The following is a 21,357-nucleotide window of genomic DNA, read 5'->3' as shown; positions in this document are numbered from 1 at the left end:
TGTGGTAATACAGGAAGTGCTCCACTGCGTTTTTAAACTCCATCCACCTTCATTAGAATTGTTTTGATAATTTCAGTCCTGGAATTGCCAATATCTTCTGAACAAAAGGGAAATGGTAGCTGTTAACTTGAGAACTACTGCTTCATAAAATCACAAGGTGGAACAGAGCATTTTGAGCTTTGAAGGTGTAGACAAACTAATAATAAAGGATCATTTAAATGTGTGAATGAAAGAAAACACATCTCCAGGTCTGGCTTAAAGCTCACAAGAGTCAATTTTGCATAATTTAAGACCTTTATTCTTGTATGTAAGATTGCCAAAAGTCCAACCCTATGTGATCCCCTCAGTAACAATGATAATAATCTTTACATTTTTAAAGAGGATGTAGTATGCAAACTTTACTTTTTTGGAGCTTTCTACCATGTTATAACATTCCCTCATCAAAAACAAACTTGAAGAGGTTTTACATGTCATCTGTGCATGTTTGAGTAATCTACTGATCTCTCTTTTATTCAAAGCATCAAAAACGAAACTGAAAACAACTACTAGAAATGTTAATACGTTTTTGGTGAATATAGCATTTTCCAAAACAATAAAAGGCAACATGGTGATCTAAATTGGTTATGTGATAGCAACGCCATAGAAATGCAACCCCCAATCTTTAAGCATGTTTTATTTTATTTTATACCCCCTCAGCAAATATTCCTTTATTGATTTAAGGCAGCACTACTCCCGTTTAGTCTTAGAACCCATCCTGCTCTTTGTATACAACAGTAAGTACTTTTCCAATACGATTTCAGTTCAGACAAGACCAAATTAAAGTCCTTTGTCGGGATCAATAAAGCTGTCTACATGTGCTGTCAGCCTTGTATGTTTACTCACATATTATGCAGTAGCAGTAAAAGTAGTTGAAGAAGCAGCACTAGTAGTGGTATTAGTATTTATTCGTAGTAGTAGCAACAAGTAGCAGATGTAGTAGTTGTAGTAGTTATATTAGCAGTAGTACTTGTACTAGAAACAGGAGGGTCACATTCATTTGTACTAGTGATAGAGGTAGTATCAAGAGCAATATTTGGGAGAAGTGGTAGCGAAAACATAGAAGAGGTGGCAGTTATAGTAATAGTAGAAGTAATAATACAAGAAAAGCATCTTCAGTTGTAATAATAGTAGCAGGAGGAGCGGAGGTAGTCAATAGCAGCAACAGCAGTGTTTGGGAGTAATGGCACTAGAAATAAGTACTACTAAGAGGTAGTATGTGCAACGATAGAAGTGGTGGCGATAGTAGTACTAGTAGTAGTAGTAGTAGTTGTAGTACTAGTAACAGAACAAGCTTCAGTTGTAATGCTGTAATCGTAGCAGCATAAGACGCAGTAGAAGTAGGAACAACAGTAGTACTAACAGTAGTAGTAGAAAAAATGTAGAAGAGGTTGTAGAAGTATTAGTGGTAATTGTAATAGTAGTAAGAGGTGCAGGAGAAGAAGCACTAGAGGTAATTAGTAATAGTAGTATTTAGAAGTAGAGGTAGTAGAAATAAGTACTACTAAGAGGTAGTACTTGTAGGGATGTAATGATATCCAAATCCCACGGTATGATATTTTCATGATATACATCTCACGGTACGATATTTATTGCGATATTTTGTGGAGGCGAACAAAATTATGAATATGCTACTTTTTCCTCTTAAAACGCCTTGACAAGTTAAAACGCTAATTCAAAGACCTAAGATTTAAAAGTGCTTAGAACTGCTTTGTAGTTTACACCAAAACGAAGCAAAGGATCATGGAAGATGTAGTTCCCTCTGTTTTTTTAGCTATTGCTGCACCATAACAATGAGTTTAAGCAAAGAAATTTGTAATTCAATATATTGTGATGATCCACGATATTATTGAGAGACTTTGGTTATTGTTACACCCTTAACTACTTGAAATGATAGAAGTGGTGGTAGTAGTAGTAGTAGTAGTAATAATAGGAACAGAAGAAGCTTCAGTTGTAGTGCAGATGTTGGAGTCTGAGCAGGAGAAGACGCAGTGGTAATAGTAGTATCAGTATTTGTGGGTAGTGGTAGTAGAAAAAGTACACGACGTGGTAGTAGTTTGTAACATCTGGTAAATGTTGGTAAGGTGTACTTTAGTTGAAGTCTGCGTAATGATGATAAATGTGGAAAGGGCATTTGGCTGGCACTTGTGTTCTCAGTTTAGCATACTCTTAAAACGTCGTATTGATCGAGTACTCCGTGTTCACTGGGTCAGAACAGGAGTTTAAAGGGCTGCTCTCCTCTGAATCCAAACACCATTACACGAGGTTTAGTTTCTGACCTCACCAGAGAAACTAGGACACATTTGTGTTTAAAGGTGCACAGTGTAACTTTTCTAGTAGAGGTGCGTCACCTGTTCATACCAACGATGTTCTAACCTCGTCATGGCAAATACTTGAACATGATTGGTCATTATTGTGACCTGTGTGTGGTAATATTCCACACTCACAATATTAACTATAAGTGTTGCTCTATAAATGAACAATACATTTTAGGGCTTTATTTTTATAGCGTGTACTTTTCTTTGTACTATTGGGAAACTTTTTGATTATTCACTGCAGTGGGTTTATGAAATTTTCACTATTTTTAGAGAGAAGTGGAGTCACTGTAATGCTAAATAGTAGAATAAAGCACACTACTTCTTGGTTCAAGGAAAATAAATACTAATAATTAAATGCAGAAAGCACACAGCAGTCTCATTTTTACCCTGAAAGCTGCTTTTACAATATATATCTGTACCAGGCAACACAGACATTATTACATGAAAATAAATCCCGTATAGTCCCTTTAATATGAAGATGCTCCTCAATGAAGAATTTAAAGCAGTCATGTCCAAACTATGGCCCCTGGGTCAAATGTGGCCCTCAGGCTTCCAGGTGAATTGGCCCAAATTACCTTGCATCAATTAAAAAATAACTTTTTACTGCATTTTTTTTTGAAAATCTACGTTGATAAAGTGAATATTTAATATTTAGTATGTGGTTTTACCGATCTTAGCATGAATAAAGACTAATGGCCCATTCTAACGTGTTAAACATGCACATATTTCAATTATTCACTGTACTGAGCAACAGTCTACGGCCCTCGATCAGTCCTCTGCTTCATCTGTGTATAGATATGTGGCCCTTGATGAAAAAAGTTTGGACACCCAATTTAAAGGCTCTATATTACTAAATTATAAAATGACTCTTGTGACCTATGTAAGCTATGTTAAAATCTCGTTGCCTCATCATAAACATACCTGAAGCTGTATTTTGTTTCATTCACACATGTTTTGAAGTAATCCAGCTTTATTAGGTTATCTACATCTCAAAGCTCAAAAGGCTCTCTTTTACCTTGTGATGTAATGGAGCTGTAGTTTTCAAGTTAACCATTATCTTTACTTTTAGGTTAGATTGCTTTATTCGTACCCATAGATAAATTTGCTTTGCAAATTTGAGAGACAGGTTCCACATTTCACATTTCATTCATCCACTTTATGTGCAAAAAACACGTATAAAAACACAATTACAAAATTAAGTGTTACAGTGCTCCAGTACATAATTGTTTGTTTCATAAACAATTAGTCAAATTCATCCAGCAAGCTTGGCTAAAATCTAAATAAATATTAAATTAAAAACACACAGTCTTTAGATAAATAGATTACAGTTTATTCATAAGTACGATAGCAGCCGGAACAAAGCTCCTTTCCTACCTTTTGTTCAGTAATAATTGGCAATTCCAGGGCTTAAATTATCCAAATGATTCTACTGAAGGCGTATGAAGATTAAAAACACACCAGAGCGCTTCCTTTATTGCCACATGACATCACAAAGTGGAGTGTTCTCTGTTTAAGAGAAGAACTCAGCCTAAATTAAGGTAATAATACAGGCCCTTTAATGTATTTCCCCCTTGATAAAAACTTAACAATGAATACAACATGCATTAACCCACCCATGATTAAATTACAGTGGACACCACCTGACAAGTGATAATCGAATCTGAAAACCCATTGCCTTTGTGCATTATGGTTTAACAAAGTCAGGCTACATGCTTTTATATTACTACACACCCCCTGGACCAAGTTGTGTATAAAGTAAGAGTTTGAAAGCTTTAACAAGTTTTAAATTGAAGGCAAAAAAAACAAAAAGCGGAGTGCGGTGGAGAGGCTGAACAACCCGTAACAAAATGAAACTTTAATGATTTCAAATACGCCTTGTAAAGTCGTTGTTAATGTTGTATCCTTAAAGTAGGGGCAAGAGCACTATGTTAGAAGTACATCTTAAAACATTAAGACAATTATCAAGGCATTTAGTTCCACTGAAATACATTGGAGCTTGTGCAGAGAATTTTGAATTATTCATCCCATGTCAAAGTAATGAGGCTAACCGTGTGTGTTTGGAGGGAGCATGTGTCTGGATGTGTTGCGCTACTTTAAGAGAAAAGTTTTTTTTTTAATGAGATTTGAGTGGAGTTTTGTAATCTATTCAGGGTTGAAAGCAGAAGTAATATAAAACATGTAAAAAGCAAAGGGAAAAGAGGAACACTTTTGCATAAATACTCTGGAAGCATGAAGAGTGGTAGTATTCGCCTAAATCAAAGTATATTTTAATATTCTAGTTAAACTGATAGATTTAAAGGCACACTTTGTAACTTTTCCTGGAGAGGATACATCACATGCTAGTCTAGTTCAGACTGGAATATTTCACAGTAAGGCATTAAACTTATCTGTTTCCATGGAGGCATGCAGGCGAAGGTACAGATCAGATCAGTGGAGAGGCGAACCTCCTCACAGAAGAATGCGTATTCTTGAAGGTATTTCTGAACAATAAAACCACTTCTAATCAAACAAATGCTGAATAGACTTTTAATACTATACTGTACCAAGCAAAGCAATGACATCTCCCTAAACAAAAAGAAAATGTGGCGTACCCTCCAACAGAAAAGTTACACAATGCACCATTAAGGTCTACTTTTAAAAAAAATGTTATGTCTCACTTTCTTAACGCATTCCTATTTCACTACAAAGAGGGTATATGCTCATTTCACAACTGTTTTGTCATCATCACGGTAATGCTAACAACAACTAGCATGCTAACAACACACTTTGTAGTTCATAATTAGATGCAGACAGCACAAAGAGCTTTTACAATATATCTGTAAATGGCTCATTTACACTGTTCTATGTTATGTTGTTTCCTCATCACAAACATATCTGGACATATCTGTGTTTTGTTTCATTCACACATGTTTAATGCACAAATCCTGCATATTTAGGCTTTCTCTCAGTAGAATCTAGAATCATTTGGATCATTTCAGCCCTGGAAAAGTCAATCTCTACTGAACCAAAGGTTAAAAGTGGCTGTTAACATGAAAACTACCACTTCATAAAATCACAGAGCATTTTGAGCTTTAAAGATGTAGACAGACTAATAATTCAGGACTACTCAAACATGTGTGAGTGAAACAAAACAACTCTGAGTATGTTTTTGATGAGGTAACAACATCATGACATGGCTAGAAGCTCACAAGAGTCAATTATGCATAATATAGGACCTTTAAATACCGTCAAAATCCCCCAAACTTACTGAATTTGCTAATTTTGGTACACCCTTTCCTGTCCACATTGACCTACAAACAGCATTTCCAGAAACACACTAATAGAGATGACCATTTAACTCCTACTTAGTGTGGAGTCTCATGTTTTATGGCTTTGTCGGTCAGAAATTAAATGTTGCTTTATTATCCCCATCCATTACCACAGGATCAATATACGAACATCCTACTCACTACTGTGGCCTTAGTTTGGGACAAGCAACTTCACATACAAAGGGGTATGGAGAAGGAGGGGGGAAGGGGGGGCAATAGACATGTCCACCGGCAGAGTACAGGGGTATCAGAGTAATGTAATACGATTATACAAGCTCAATGTTCCTGTGTTAATGTGGTTTAAAGGGCCAGCACTGGAGATCCATACTAATACAATGAGAGCACATAACACAGGCAGAGAGGGGAGGGAGGAGAGAGGCTAATTGACAATTTTTACATATAGGGCTTGTGACTGTGCAATATGCTGTAATGTAATGCTGCGTATGAAAATGGGTTGTCAAAAGTATTGGAAATCAGATACTAAAAGTAGTAGTGAAACTAGATACTCCTTTGAGCAGGTATCGATACTAAAAAAGTCACATTCACAGGACAGAAATGGAGCTTTCCTGAATAGTTTTAGAATGATTTTTAGCTGTACCAAAACAAGTATAAGAGCAAATAAACTAGCTCATGGACACTATGGATCCTACTTGGACGACTGAGGGATTACACAGACATAAGACAGCATGGTAATATAAAAAAAAGTACTACTAATGTTGAAAAGTACATCACTGTGGTATCAGAACTGGTACTGAGTATCAAGTCTATTCCTTAGTATTAGGGTTGGGAGGTATTAAGGTATCTTGAGGTATCAAAAAGTAGCAACGGTATCTGTGTCATTAAAAAATAAGGACCTAACAGTATTATAATTCATTGACACTGAAATTTGTTTGCTGAGTACAAATGAATGTGTGGTTGTATTTTAATTTAATGTTATCACGATTTAGAACTAACAGTGTCTATAATGTTTCTTTTAATTGCGTGGGGAGGTGACGTTTGATTAGTTTCATTGCGTTGGCACGTGACAGCTCATGAGGGAGACCAAGACAAGATGGGAAATGAGGCCGCAAGCGAGTTGGTCCCAAAAAAATAATACTAGTACTTTGCTTTCAGGCCGAATGACAGAAGAGATGGGTAAATAAACCAACAGACTGTACCCGATGCTGTGCCAGGATGCATTGTAGCCTATAGCCTATGCCGTAACATATATTTTCGTTACTGCATTTGTTATTTATCATTCTTTTATTATTAGTGTTTTCTATAATTATAAGCCTGTAAGTACCGTTGATAAATGTAAGATGCTGTAGGGCTGTGTTTTAATTTAGGCTAATTAATTTGTGATGATTAAGCTGGAAGTGCACTTTAGCTCGTCTCGTACATTATGTTCCGTTGACCGTTACGTTTGCACTTTATAAATGTTAATAAAAGTTGTTAATGGCGTACATGTTTTGTTGATGCTTTTCAATAGTTTTAGGCAAATATAAAGCTTGCTATTCTGTTTCTGAATGCTAAAGGCACAAGCTACAAAATAATTAGTCAAGGTAATACCATATGCCTCAGTAAAATGCTGAGAAGGTTTAACGGTATCAAAATTTGGATACCACCTACCCAACCCTACTTAGTATAGAAATAGAGCTGGAAATTGAAGAATTGCAACAACACCATTAAATAGTCTATTCACAAACACAATGCTAAAGAAACAGTAGAAAAAAATGGTCCCTAAAAAAAGCTCTGAACTCTGCTAAAAAAGCATCTTGGGGTAATAATATCCATGGAGAGGCCACTCTGTTCACAGATAAAATGCAAAACCCCAAAATAAATAAATCCTAGACAGATAGATTTAATTTGCCAGGCTAGTGCCACATAGTGCCTCCGCTCATTTTCATTTCTCTATAGCGACTAGGTCAGGAATCGGAATACATTAGACGGTTTACAAGAACCACAGAAGTTGTAGACCACACACGGCCAATCAGTGAAGAGCTGTGAAGCCATGAGTGGGTCTTTTTTTGTGATACAGCACAACAGTAAACAAAGCGGTAGAGATGGATGTAGACGAAGCCATACATTTTGTGTTGGCAACGATTCCTGAGATCGAGGATTTAAAGCCGGAACAAAGAGAATGGTGAATTTTATCAAGGGGAAAGACGTTAATGCCCTTCCTCCTACGGGATTTGGCGCATTACATACATCACAAGTGTGAACGAACGAGTGAACGAATCCTAGTGCTGAGGTCACACGTTTTCCACGAAGTGAAACCACCTGATGATTCAGGCTAACATTTAATGCCACAGTGTCAAACATTTTAGTCAACACAATAACATCTCTATGGACACAAAAGTAGCTGTAGTTTAAGTGCACGGGTGATTTTGCATTTTTATTCTTTCTCACAGTATTAAGGTAATAGCTGCCTTGTGCAGGATTGCTTTGTGGTACAAAGTCTCTCTCGTCTATTGAGAGGTTTTCACAACTTTCAATGATCAGAACAGCCACTATAATGCTGACAACAGCTAGCATGCTAACAGTGCAATACTCTTGATTAGATTCTTGAACACTGGCTGAAGGTTCTCTTAAGAATTTTAATCAATATTAAATTATTTCAACAATATGAATGCTTTATAATTAGAAACAAACGGCACACAGAGATGATGTGGACCTAACTAACCTTGACTATTACAAACGGCAGTGAATAGTTTCAATGGAAGCACTTAAGACAGTCAAGACCTTCACCATTACTTTTATCTTGCCATGACAGCATATAGTCCCCAGATTACTACTTGAACTTTTAGTTTGGTGTAAACACACACTGAGCACCGTGCGTCACAGCCCTTAAAAAGGCTTTAATACAACTCTTAGGACATTGACATAATGAGGGAGATAGAGGCAGTGAGGAGAGGAAAGACAGTGTTTGGAGCAGGTTGTAGTGAGTTTAGGGAGAGACCGTACTTTACTCAAACAACTGCACATGATTAAATGGCCCATATTATGATTTTTATTTTATTTTAATCTATGTATCCTCATCAAAAACATACCAAAGTTGTTTTTTTGTTTTTTTGTTTTTTCACTCATAATCAAACCCTGCATTTTTAGGCTGTGTTTTTCTCTCAAACTGAAAACCCTCTGTTCCTCCTTGTGATGTCATGTGGTGACACAGGAATTGCTCCACTGTGTTTTTAAACTTCATACACCTTCACTAGAGTCATTTGGATGATTTAAGCCCTAGAATTGCCAACCTCTACTGAACTAAAGGTAAAACTACCATTGCATGACCTCACAAGGTGGAACAGAGCATTTTGAGCTTTGGAGATGTGGACAGACTAATAATTAAGGATTACTCAAACATCTGTGAGTCAAACAAACAAAAAAAGTATGAGTATGTTTTTGATGAGGTACCAACATTCTAACATGGCTATAAGCTCATAAGAGTCAATTTCATGTAATATAGGACCTTTAAAAAAAAAAAAAAAAATCATTTTTTCCTCCAAATTACATTGTTTTTGTGTGTTCTTCAATCAATATTAAATAACTAAATATTTAAAAATACAAAAATATACCTCCATGATGCCAGTAAGCCGCTATGTACCTAAATATTAGTTGTGGGTTATGTAATGCAATACCTGCTATATGAGACAATGTGGTTTGATAGAAATGAAAATGTAAGATTGATATCCAATATTCAGGGACATGATAATGAGGTCTTTGTGTAATCCAAGACTTCAGACTCTTGGCTACAGCTAATAGTGAAAATAGATGTCATTTATAATAGTATATGAATAAATATGCCACTGAGGAAAAATATCAGTATCATACTACAATATATTTGGACAACTGAGACCAAAATTGAAAAGTTTTTGTTATTTATTTAAGTCAAAGGAACTGTATGTGATTTTAATTTCCATAAACATGACCTAACTGTGTCCCTAGATATGAGGTAAACATGGTCAAATCAAATATAGTTTTTATTGATAACAATTGTAATGCTGATTAATTCTTAAGTTTCTTATGTTATAATAGGCTCATGCTTTACGTCACAAGCCAGGAAGACATTTGTAAAGATGCAATGACAACTTCCGGTGGTCTCTGTTCATGGTAGTAAGTCTGACAAAATCTATGAAAAATAAGAAAATGGCCCTGCTTTCTTCATGTCATTGTAGCGTTCCATTATGTTCGACTAATCAACAATTACCTCTGTTTTCATCATTTACCCACTGACACACAACTCTGAGTGCACTGGGTAAATGCAATTAGAAGAGATGAGGGCACCAAATTCAAGATGATTCCAAACACAGACGTATGCAGTCTTCATTTTACCACTGATCACATTTACTTCCATGGATTTTATCACAGTTGGTAACTACACTGGAAGCTGTCAAACACATGTTTCCAAATGTCTTACTGGTTTGTGGAGTAAGCGTGAATAGAGGCTATTTGGTGTTTTGGCTCTCAAGAAAATTATCCAATCAGAAAGCAGGATGAGCTTCACATGAGTCTCTCATCTGGATTGCCAGTTTCAACGCTGAAATCCAGCTGGTTTAAAACTAAAAGGACTCTCCCATATATGAATCCTAACTATATAAAGTCCAGGACATACAGCCAATCATGAATCAGTGCTAGTGCAGCCTCTACAGCTCAGTGTATGTTATTCATGTACTTGAATGATCAAACTTGTATGTGTCTTCTATATGCAGGTTAAGGCACTGGCAACCCAGGCTGAGTTGTGATTGAACAGTACAGTTCCTTTAAAACCTTTCTAGATCAAACTTTTTAATAAGTGTATTTATTTATAACTACATATTATATTAATTTTCCATTCTGACATTACTGAGTTTTGTGTTACAATGTGAGCCCAAATTATAAACATGTTAATAGAAAATTTTCCAGTAACCTTTAGTCACTTGGGCTTTGTGTATTTTTGGTCTCACGTGGGGAGGGAAATCATAATGAGCGTGGTGTCTCTTCAGTGTTTGTGAGAGAAGCCTACACAGTCCACACACCTACAGAGACGAGGCTAAACTAAACGCTGTCCAACTCGGATAACAGGCTCCAAACGCACCAACGCTCTGCACTCCCACTCTGCACAAAGGCCTTCAACACTGTAACAGCATGCTCTCATTCAAATACGATGTGCTCAGATAGACTATAGGCAATGTATACAGTCTACAAGAAGACAAACACAAAATACATAAAGGTGGAGTATAGTCAATTAACAGACTGCAACAAAAGTGTCAGATTTGCATGTGTAATTATTAAAAGTGCTATTATACTAGTTCTGATCTTATAATGTTGTTTCCTTATCACCTTTACTCCATAAACCTTCACTAGAACCCTTTGGATGATTTCAGCCCTGGAATTGCGCATCTCTGCTGAACTAAAGGTAAAAGGTAGCGGTTAAATTTTAAAACTACCACTTCATGACATCACAAGGTGGAACAGAGCATTCTGAGCTTTGTATGTAAACAGACTAATAATAAAATATTTCTCAAACATGTATGAATGAAACAGAATATAACTCTAAAAATGTTTATGATGAGGAAACAACATTATAATATGGCTTAAAGCTCACAAGAATCCATTTTGTGTAATAAAAGACATTTAAAACTCAGATTAATCCAAATCTAACCTTGCAGCAATGGAAAAATATGATTTGAGGCATTGTAATCAATCACATAATAAAATGTATTCACAGCAAACATAAAATAACAAAAATAAGCTTGGTCCACAAAGAGGTAAAACATACCATAGTGAAATACATTCACATATACATTATGATGGTCACTGTCTGCCCTCTAGTGGCAAAGAGGGGAAAAAAAAAGAAATGTCGTCCACAAATTACTTATAATGCCTTTGCAGTCTCAAAGTTGTTGTTTTGTTTTGGTAACTTTTATAAAGCAGCCTATTCATGAGATGGGAGGTTTTAACTGAGAATGGTACTAAAGGTTCACAGTTTATATTTAGAGTACTAAATCATACAAGGGAAGTCACCTGTTTAACATTGTATTATCTTCAGTGCATAAGTTCCGCATCACTTGTTCCTCGTGCACTTTGGATCAGTTTAGAAATTAATAACATACACAATTTCAATACAAGCTTTGAATGACAAAAACATTGTCCTAATGTATCCTTATGAGCTTTGAGCCATGTTATAATGCTGTTACAACATCAAAAACATACCTGGAGTTGTGTTTTATTTTATTCACACATCATGTTTGAGTAATCCTTTATTAATAGTCTACATTTCCAAAGCTCAAGGTGCTTTGTTCCACCTTGTGATGTCATGTAGTGATAGTTTTCAAGTTAACAGCTACTGTTTATCTTTTGTTTAGTAGAGATTGGCAATTCCAGATCTGAAATCATCCAAATGATTCTAGTGAGTGTGCATGGAGTTTAAAAATGCAGTGTGGCACTTCCTGTTTTACCACATGACATCACAAGGTGGTGAGTGCTTTCAGTCTAAGAGAAGAATTCGGCCTAAATATGCAGGGGTTGTGTGTTAAAAATGTATGAATGAAACAAAACATGACCGTGGAAACCCTGACTCCAGGTATGTTTTTGATGAGGAAAACACATTATTACAGAGATCAAAAAATTTCATATGAGCCCTTTAAATTATGACCATTGATGAATACAGTTAGTTAAAGATGTACTATGTAACTTTGCCGTCAAATCGTCACTTCACCATCAAATGTTGTCTCATACTAATCCACTGACCAGAACAGACTATCCAATACAGTCTGCTCATACATATTTGTCAGGTCAATGTATATTTAACATATTATAAGAGTGTGCCTTACTTTTCATGGTGCCTCCTTCCTCCTCTTCATCTTCGTCAGAGTTGATGACCATGGTCCCCAGCATGGTTCCTGTATCATCATGTTCGATCATAGTTCCACTGCGAGAGCCTGTGGATATGATAGTGCCTGTATCTCCGGTCCCCGCTCGGACCATGGTGCCCTGGTCAACCTCATCTTCATCCTAAAAAGACAAAAAAAAAAAAAAAGCACAAAACAACAATGCTTACTCTAGTAACAGGGTTGATTGAGATAAACGGGGCATCCAGTGTAAAAACTGTAGAACTGCTTTGTTGTTGCAACCAAAAAATAAAGGTTAAATTATCTTCAAAATAATAGCTTGTATTTATATTGGACTTTATAAGCTTCAGAGGCCATTCAAAGCACTACAACAGGTTTTATAATTATTATTATAGATTTTATTATTATAGACTATGTATTATTTACTAATGACTTCCCACAGCAAGTGACTTTCCACACAGCAAGTTTGATTAAGGTGGATCTCTTGCTATTTTGCTACTTATTTTGAATGTATCATCATTAAAATTTGTATTCGTTGTTATTATAATTTATTGTGATGTGTGAACTACTGTGTCCAAATAATTTCCCTTTTGGATCAATTAAGTTTGTCTAGGTCTAATGCTAAATTAAAGTTTTAGCAAACCAACAAATAAGATGAAAATTATTTTTGGTAAACAAAACCTTAGCCAGTAATAAATATCTTTAATGATGATATTTCGGTTCCAGTACCAGTATCAGCCTATTTCGCAGGATGTCCGCAGATACTGATATAGGCAGATATTTGGCAGAGATATTTTTCCGGTGTGGCCCTAGTCTGTGTGTGCTCATGTGTCATTCCAAGTTTATCCTCAGAGCTTCAGATTTGTCTTTTTGGACAGACTCATGAGTAACAATGGAAACAATGGAGACATGAGGCTAAAATATGTTTCATCGACTCGGGCTCCAGTTGACTTTACATTGGAAAATCGGTTCTCCTTTGCCCGTGACTGCTGCAGTGAGTCTGTTCATTTTGGTCTTGAAACATTCATATTAACCCGCTCTGCATGATCCTGGTGTTTTTATTTTTCTATTTTGTCCATAAATAAATTCCTATTCCTAATATGGAATTCAGATCCAAATTTGCCACCCTCACTTTGTCCAGTTCTTTATACAGTCTATGCATGCAACAAATGATTTTTATATTCCAGATAAATACATTTTGTTGAAATCTTTACTTCAAAGATAAAAATTAATTTGTGGGCCTTGCTATGGGTTTTAAAAGCTGAATATCGGTGTCATCAAGCAAGCAAAAAATTGGATATCAATATGGACTGGAAAAAAATCCACATCAAACCATCAAAAATGATTTTACCGAGTTTTCATCGTCGTCTGCGTCCTGCTCCCGTTGCTCCGCCTCCTCTTGTCTCTTGAGTTTGATCTCCATGGCGTCTGTGATCAGGGCTCTCAGTATCGAGCTGGGTTTGGCCGACTTTATGAAGGGATGCTGATGGAAGAAGACACATGTCAAATCACACTTTCAAAACGCACAAACCACAAAGTATTGATTTTTCAACACACCACACTTCAACCACTACAGACCCAGAACACGTATCAAGAGTTAGAGCTGCAACTAACAATTTTTAATACCATTTTTGACAAGGTAAAGGTAAAAATGACTGAAGGATACATAGATATTTATGTGTGGTTTTGATTCAAATCTGTTTGGAATGTGTTTTAGATCTAATCAGTAACAATTATTTCAATTAAATGTTGCTACCATACTAGGAATAATACTAGCATACTCCAATCAACCAAAAATATTATCACCACTGAGTAAATCATGGCCTCACTGAAGTAGAAGATAAAAAGAAAAAAGTTAAATAAAATTGAACAAAAATATAGAAGCTGGAAAAATGAACAAGCATAGACATTTGACAAGGAGACATCCAACTTTTAACTTAATAAATAAAAATACATAAAAAGTGTTAAATATTAAAAAGATGCATTTTAAGGGGCTAACCATAATAAATAAATACGGAATTCTTATTATTTGCGGCTTAACAGTAAACAAATTTCACAGTACATTATTAGGTTTATCACTTAGTATCCACTTTCACCACATTAAATTTACTATTTGAAGTTAAGGCAATTATAATTCCTAAATCCTAAATTCCTTGAATCTTGAGTGAGCAGTAATAGTATGCTACCTGTAACAGTTGTGTGGCCGTGGCTCTTTTCTCTGGGATTTTGACCAAACACTGTTTCACAAAGTCCTGGAATGATGAGGACCACAGATCTGGGTTTCTGAAGGTCGGAGGAGGATTTGTGGGGATCATGAAGATAGCCTGGATAACAAAACACAAACACAAATGAAGAAGTCACAAATGAAACAGCAGATAATGTACATGATTTAATTTTGTAAGTATTATTAGAGATGGTATACTGGTTATTTACTGTCAGCAATAGAGGGTTTCCCCAGATATTGGTTCGGTTTTGATTTGGTATTGAAAATGTAGCTGATTTCGGAACAGATATTTTTTTCTGCACTGTCCAAGTCTCTGTGTCCTATGTGTTATTCCCAGTTTGTACTCAGTGTTTCAGATTTTTCTTTTTGTGTTATGTTATTATTTTTACAAAAGTGATTTAGTTGTAAATTTCACTAAGTTAGTCTGCACTATAGATTTAAAAGCCTAATACTGATACTGGCAAATATCACTTTTCTGCAACAACAGCAAGACAAATATCGTAATCGGCTCAAAAAAGTCTGGTCATCCTTAAATATAATAATAAAGAAAACTGGAGGACTCTACTTAACTAAACTGCCAAATATTCACCCCGGAAAAGGTTTTAGAAGTCAATAAAAAATTTTATGGTGCACGTAATTGAAATTTGTGCATTAGATCAAATATATTTAGTACTGAAATAAAACTGACGCCATTAATGTTTCGCTAAAGGTGCTGTGCCTGATTTTTAGAGTCTTAAAACTACTTCATTTTAAATGGAAAGGTTTGTAGTGTTCTAAAGTTATTCCTCACTTACCTTAGGCGTTCTGAGCATCCTAATTATTCACCGGAATAAGCACTTTTCACAATGCTCAGAGAGAACATCAACTAGCATGCTGATGCACACTTCCTGATTTATCAGACAATAAAATGCTTTCTAATTAGATGTATACAGAATGCAGCTGCTTTATTTTGACCCAAAGACAAATTTAGCGCAAGTAGGTGGGGACAAATACCTACAGCCTCATAATTAACATCATTAAATTAATTCATTCAAATTCATCATTAAATCTGTCTTCTGACTCACTCTCATAGGGTGTATATCTGCATATGGAGGTTTGCCCTCTGCCATCTCGATTGCGGTGATGCCCAGAGACCAGATATCGGCCACACAGTTGTACCCGATCTCCTGAATGACCTCGGGAGCCATCCAGAACGGTGTGCCGATCACTGTGTTTCTCTTTGCCATCGTGTCCTGAGGAAGACAAGAAGATTACTAGTGACTCAGGAATTTTGTGTATTTAATTATAAAAAAAAAAAAAAAGTAAATATTGTCAATTGCTGTCAATCTAGATTAATGGCACAAATTTATCACACTATTTTTTATTTTTTTATATCAGTCTGGTCACCACGCCCGTTGCTGTGTTTTCAGCCAGAACCAAACATGATTATGCAAACAAATTTGTTTATTTAGTGATGCATGTGAACTAAAATGTTTACTCTGCAGCGTGGCTGGGTAAAATGGATGGCAGGCATGTGAACGGAAGTGGCATTTCTCTCACCTGTGATTTTTACTTTCTTATTTTCCTCATAAGTAACCATATTTCTTTTAATATGCGTGTCCCTAATTGGCTAATGCACCTGTCAATCACTCACATCTGAACTCGAGGATGCCCAGAGACATCCTTTACAAAGACTCACATTTTGTAAAGTACTGGAGAAAGATGTTATTCTCAATTTCAGGTAAACATGGATTTGAAAGTAATAAAATGTACCATAAAGTGTTTTGATTTGAAGCATTTTAGTTAGATTATTTTTATTACTTCATAAAGTTTTTTTTTGTTTTTTTTTAATTGCCTAATGTCTAATGCCGATTGTTTCAATAGGGTTATAAAAAAGTAGCCTTGTATTGTTCTCACAGTGAGTTGACCAGCAACCCCAAAGTCGGCGAGTTTGGCCTGTCCCTCTGTGTTGAGGAGGATGTTTCCTGCTTTGATGTCTCTGTGAATCTTCCTCATAAAGTGCAGGTACTCCAGGCCCTTCAGAGTTGACTGCAGGATGGTGGCGATCTCTTCCTCCGTCAACTGTACACAGCACAACAACACAGGGAGGGGTCTTTAGTACAGCTATGAAGCTAATTAACTACTAATGACAGGTATCGAGATTATTCTGATTTGGCAGAATTAGTCACATGTCAAAATCTGTTTCATATATCTAATGTCAAAATTTGCTTCAAATTTTCAGTGTTTACAGTCAGAAGAAGCAATTCAGGATTGTTTAAAGATCAATAACTAGATACTAATTGATACAAAAACTTGTACTGACACAAGATACTCAGTCATGCCGTTTTCTTTATAAATAATAAATAATTAAACATAAATATGAATATTATTACTAAACAGGAACTCAAATGTCACTACCAGTACTTTTGCATTGGAACTAGAAGTCAGGATTCTAGACCAATATCACTGTAACTGTATACTTGTATATGTGGTTTGTGTAGTGTACTACTGTTACCGTCTTGTTACGTATTCGGATGATGTCAGACACTGATCCTGCTCCACAGTACTCCATGACGATCCACAACTCTCGATTTTTGAAGTAGCTGCCGTAGTACCGTACCACATGTGGACTGCAGACAAAACAAACACAAGTCAGACTAGAGCAGGTACACATAAGAAGACAATATACAAGAAAGAGGCCAAACTCAGAATAAACATCCAAATTTTGTAACTAGGTATCACTGTCATGAAAATGTGTCTGTCTGAAGAAGGTTTGACTACAAACAGTCATATTGTGGTGTTTTAAAAATAATTTGAAATTGAGAGCACTAAAGAACTGTAGTGCGGATCTGTTTGTACATTTTTTGGTCTTGGACCTAGCATGCAGTCGCAACTTTTATGAAATTCTGCCAGCACCGTGTTCACGTGCACACCAACGATTGTATCATCATCTGATTACTGAAATATCATGTAAACAGTTCAATCTGATGCGAGGAATCTGGTTTCTTTACGATTTATTCACACCTCTGTGGTTTTTGACAAGTACAACTATGCAAAAAAGGCAAACTAGCCTGTCAAAGACAAGAGTGAAAGAGAAAATGATGAGATGACGAGATAATGAGAGAATGAATGATGTACAAAAGAATTCTTTCAGTAATCAGTAAGACACAAGGTCCCTCTGAAAACAGACATGTCAGGTGTTTTGATGATCAGATTTCTCTGATGCTCTGGTGCTGTAAACACACACCAAAAATTCTGATCCAGCTTTCTGTGTTCTGATACTGATGAACTTTGAGTTTAAGTATCTTCTGACACCCAATATCAATAAACCAGTATTGTGTTGGTGCATCCATAATAAAATACATATTGTTGCTTATAAAATTCTTACACACGTTCTTCTGTTTTTGATATTGTTAAGTGACTCTGCTTGACATTTAATCTTGAGCTTCCTTTTTGTTATGACATCTACAAATACATTTAGTACAAGAATAAAAATGCATTGGCACTAGTACTTCATGCAGTATTTCAGTTATTTCAGTAGCTTTGTTCTTTACACCTTGTTTACTCAAGGTTGGATTTGTTGAATTGTTATGTCGGACTACTTTGATGTCTTTAGCCATGAAACGAGTATCTTTATCTGATAAGTGTGGGTGGGCATCAGAGATTCAACGTGTAAATATTTGATTGAGTGTGCGGAAATTTGCCTTAATGTGTTTATGTCTAAAACCACTGGCTGTGAGAGGGTGGGTGACAATGGAAAACCCCATAAAGATGAGTAATGTCTGACAGAAAAAACCTAAAACAAACCTCAAATACAGTAAGAGTACTTTAATTGTGACCGTAACTTTATATAGTGATGTAAAAAAGTACTCTTACGTCACAATACTTTGTCAAAAGTATCAAAAATCAGACACTAAAACTAGATACTAATTTGAGCAAGTATGAATACTTTAAAAGTCACATTCACAGGAGAGAAATGAATGATGATTAGATTGATCTTGAGCGTTATCAGAAAAATTACAAGTCTAGGTCTAAGTCAAGACTAGTATAAGCCAATGGACCACTATGGAACTGACCTGAACGACTGAGGGATTACATAGATATAAAACCAAATGGAAATACAAAAGAAAGCACTATGATTTAGTGCTGAAATTATCTGATTATCATTGTAGTATTGGTATTGAGTCTACTCTTTAGTATCAAAATTGTGTTTTAAATTTTACTATCGTGGCAACACTACTTCAAAATATATGTTTAAACTAAAATGACTACTTATCATAATTACCTGAACATGAAAAGTTAAAAATGGTGGAACATATTTTAAGAAATCCATACTTTTCTTTCCAACTGCAATAACTACAACAGTTACCACTACTATTGTTTAGTACTACTGTGCTATCAATATATGTACTACTTGTTAAACAGGTATTATCACTAAGAAGTTGTTTTGAAAATGAAACAACCAGCTGCTAAGGCTGCAAGATTATTCAAAATTGGATCACAATATAGCAAAAACTGTGATTTCTGAAGTACCATTATTTCATCCACAAACAACAAAATATCCTGTCTAACGGCCGCCACACATTACAGGATTTTTCAGTGTTAAATGATTTTTAAACGTGAGCCAAAAACACACACACACCACAGACGCATGGAGAATTGTGTGAGATTTGAAAACTCCGATCACAAAGACTGCAGCAGGACATGTCTGCGGACCACAGGCTACACAGTTGTGAGCGTGATCACCGTTTCCTGTCTACAGTTCAGAGCACTATACTTCTAGTTTAGATACAAGTCAAAACTGAGTTATTATTTGTGAAATGTGATGCAATACTTCAGATACAGTATTTTTAGTGCACAGAAGGCTGTCGATAAAGTACACAGGAAGTAGAGTCACTATCACCAATCTACAGTTTCACCTCGATCGGCGTACTGTGGATGTAAACAAACACACGTGAGGAATTACTCTTGCCTTTTTAATTTAAGCAAGGCTTCAAACTGGATTCACAGTGCTGTTTTGTGGACTGAGTGTCATTGTCAACTTTACGAGAGGTGAGTAATAAAGTCTCCTCATTCTTTCGCTCTATCCTGAGTTTGTATTTTGCACCTCTATCTACGTCACTCCTCTGCCCCTGCCGCTCTGTTTTATTGACTGTTACCGTAGCGTAGCTGATGTTTGGCAGTTCCGATCTGACAGAGCAGCTCAGAGTCACACTGACACCACATATGAGAAGCAAATCTCAGCCAAAATCGGGCAAATTCTCCTAAAGTGTGTGGCGACCTTTATTGTGCGTAAAAACCTGCTAACCCTGTAGTTTAGCTGTGTTCAAACGTGTTCTGAAATGTGATTCTTGAACTTAGTTTGTGGGTTCATATTTCAGTCTTTTTGTCAATTCTCCTCAATGCAAATGAGAACCTTAAAATGTGAACCTCAAATAGAATTATATTATTAAACAAAATTGAACTTAAATTTTAACAGCAATGCTTGTCAGAAAATTCTCAATTAGATGTCCCCCAAACTGTTCAGTCCCACCAACTACCAGCTGAGTATGCAAAAGTTTTGTTTTGAAAATAAAAAGACAGTTTACTCAATATATCAAAATTTATAGATGCATTGTGCAACTTTTCGATGGTCTGCCATATGCTTGGCTTCATATGGATGTTCCACAGTTTGGCATTACACTTATCCATCTCAAAAAAGACAAGTATGTGATACCACTGGGTCAAGTTACAGGTCAGATCAGTGGAGAGGTGACCCCACGCACTGTCACAAAACCTGTTTTTCTAGGTATTCCTGAGCTATAAAACCAACTGTAATTGAATACATCTAAGGCAGAGCTGTGTTTAATGCCATACTGTGGAATATTCCAGCCAGAGCAATGAAATCTCCATAGAAACAAGCAGGTGACGGACCCACAACCAAAAACTTACACAGTGCAACTTTAAATTAGCGTACACTGACCTGTTGCACTGTTGCATGATGGAGATCTCCTTGATGATCTCCTGAAGGTCTGACTCCACTGGGACCTGTTTGATGGCCACGATCTCTCCAGTTTCTTTATAATGGGCTTTGTGCACGCAGCCATAGGACCTGCACGCAAGGAGGAAAGCAACGTCATTGTTTGTAAACTTGCGTTATAGAGACACATTCAAAGAAATAAATAGTTAATGTAATAATACTAACTAATAATGTCGTCAGTATAACAAAATTTGAATACTATTTAATACCAATTTTGATACTACAAAGGCACTTTATATTTAAAGACAGTGAAATTCAAGGCTCAACACATTCGATATACTTATTCTGAATAAATAGATGATTTTCAATTCTACTATCAAGTAGTATCTGGGTTTCGATTATTTTGACAAACCTAGATGCTACTAATACTTTTAATAGAAGTAATATAACTATATCACTTCATACAGTACTGGCTACCACTTAAACTATGATCCCTAAACTTACTACTGCTACTACAATACAACTATTTCTTCAACCACTACTACTATGTCATCTACTACATCATCTACTACTACTACTACTACTTCCACTACTACTGCAACTACAACTACTACTACAACAACTACAACTACTTCAACTACTATTACTACTACTACTAGTTCAACTACTATGTCTACTACGTCATCTACTACTTTAACTACTACAACAACTACTACAATTACTACTA

General features: G+C 35.9%; 1 protein-coding gene across 1 annotated transcript in view; it reads right to left on the bottom strand.

Annotated features, from left to right (window-relative positions):
* LOC110163440 (serine/threonine-protein kinase 4-like) overlaps nt 1-21,357 on the bottom strand; it is a 49,169-nt gene that overhangs the window by 21,092 nt on the left and 6,720 nt on the right. The window contains exons 3-9 of the mRNA XM_020928396.2: nt 20,634-20,762; nt 17,187-17,301; nt 16,589-16,753; nt 15,757-15,924; nt 14,655-14,792; nt 13,820-13,951; nt 12,451-12,631 (exon numbers count right to left, since the gene is read on the bottom strand). Coding sequence (XP_020784055.1) covers nt 12,451-12,631; nt 13,820-13,951; nt 14,655-14,792; nt 15,757-15,924; nt 16,589-16,753; nt 17,187-17,301; nt 20,634-20,762 — 1,028 coding nt within the window. The remainder of the gene's footprint in view (nt 1-12,450; nt 12,632-13,819; nt 13,952-14,654; nt 14,793-15,756; nt 15,925-16,588; nt 16,754-17,186; nt 17,302-20,633; nt 20,763-21,357) is intronic.

This window comes from Boleophthalmus pectinirostris, unplaced genomic scaffold (assembly GCF_026225935.1).
Source record: "Boleophthalmus pectinirostris isolate CB_2022bp ecotype Guang Dong unplaced genomic scaffold, ASM2622593v1 HiC_scaffold_3, whole genome shotgun sequence".
Classification (NCBI taxonomy): Eukaryota; Metazoa; Chordata; class Actinopteri; order Gobiiformes; family Gobiidae; genus Boleophthalmus; species Boleophthalmus pectinirostris.
This window is presented reverse-complemented; position numbering and strand designations above follow the sequence as displayed.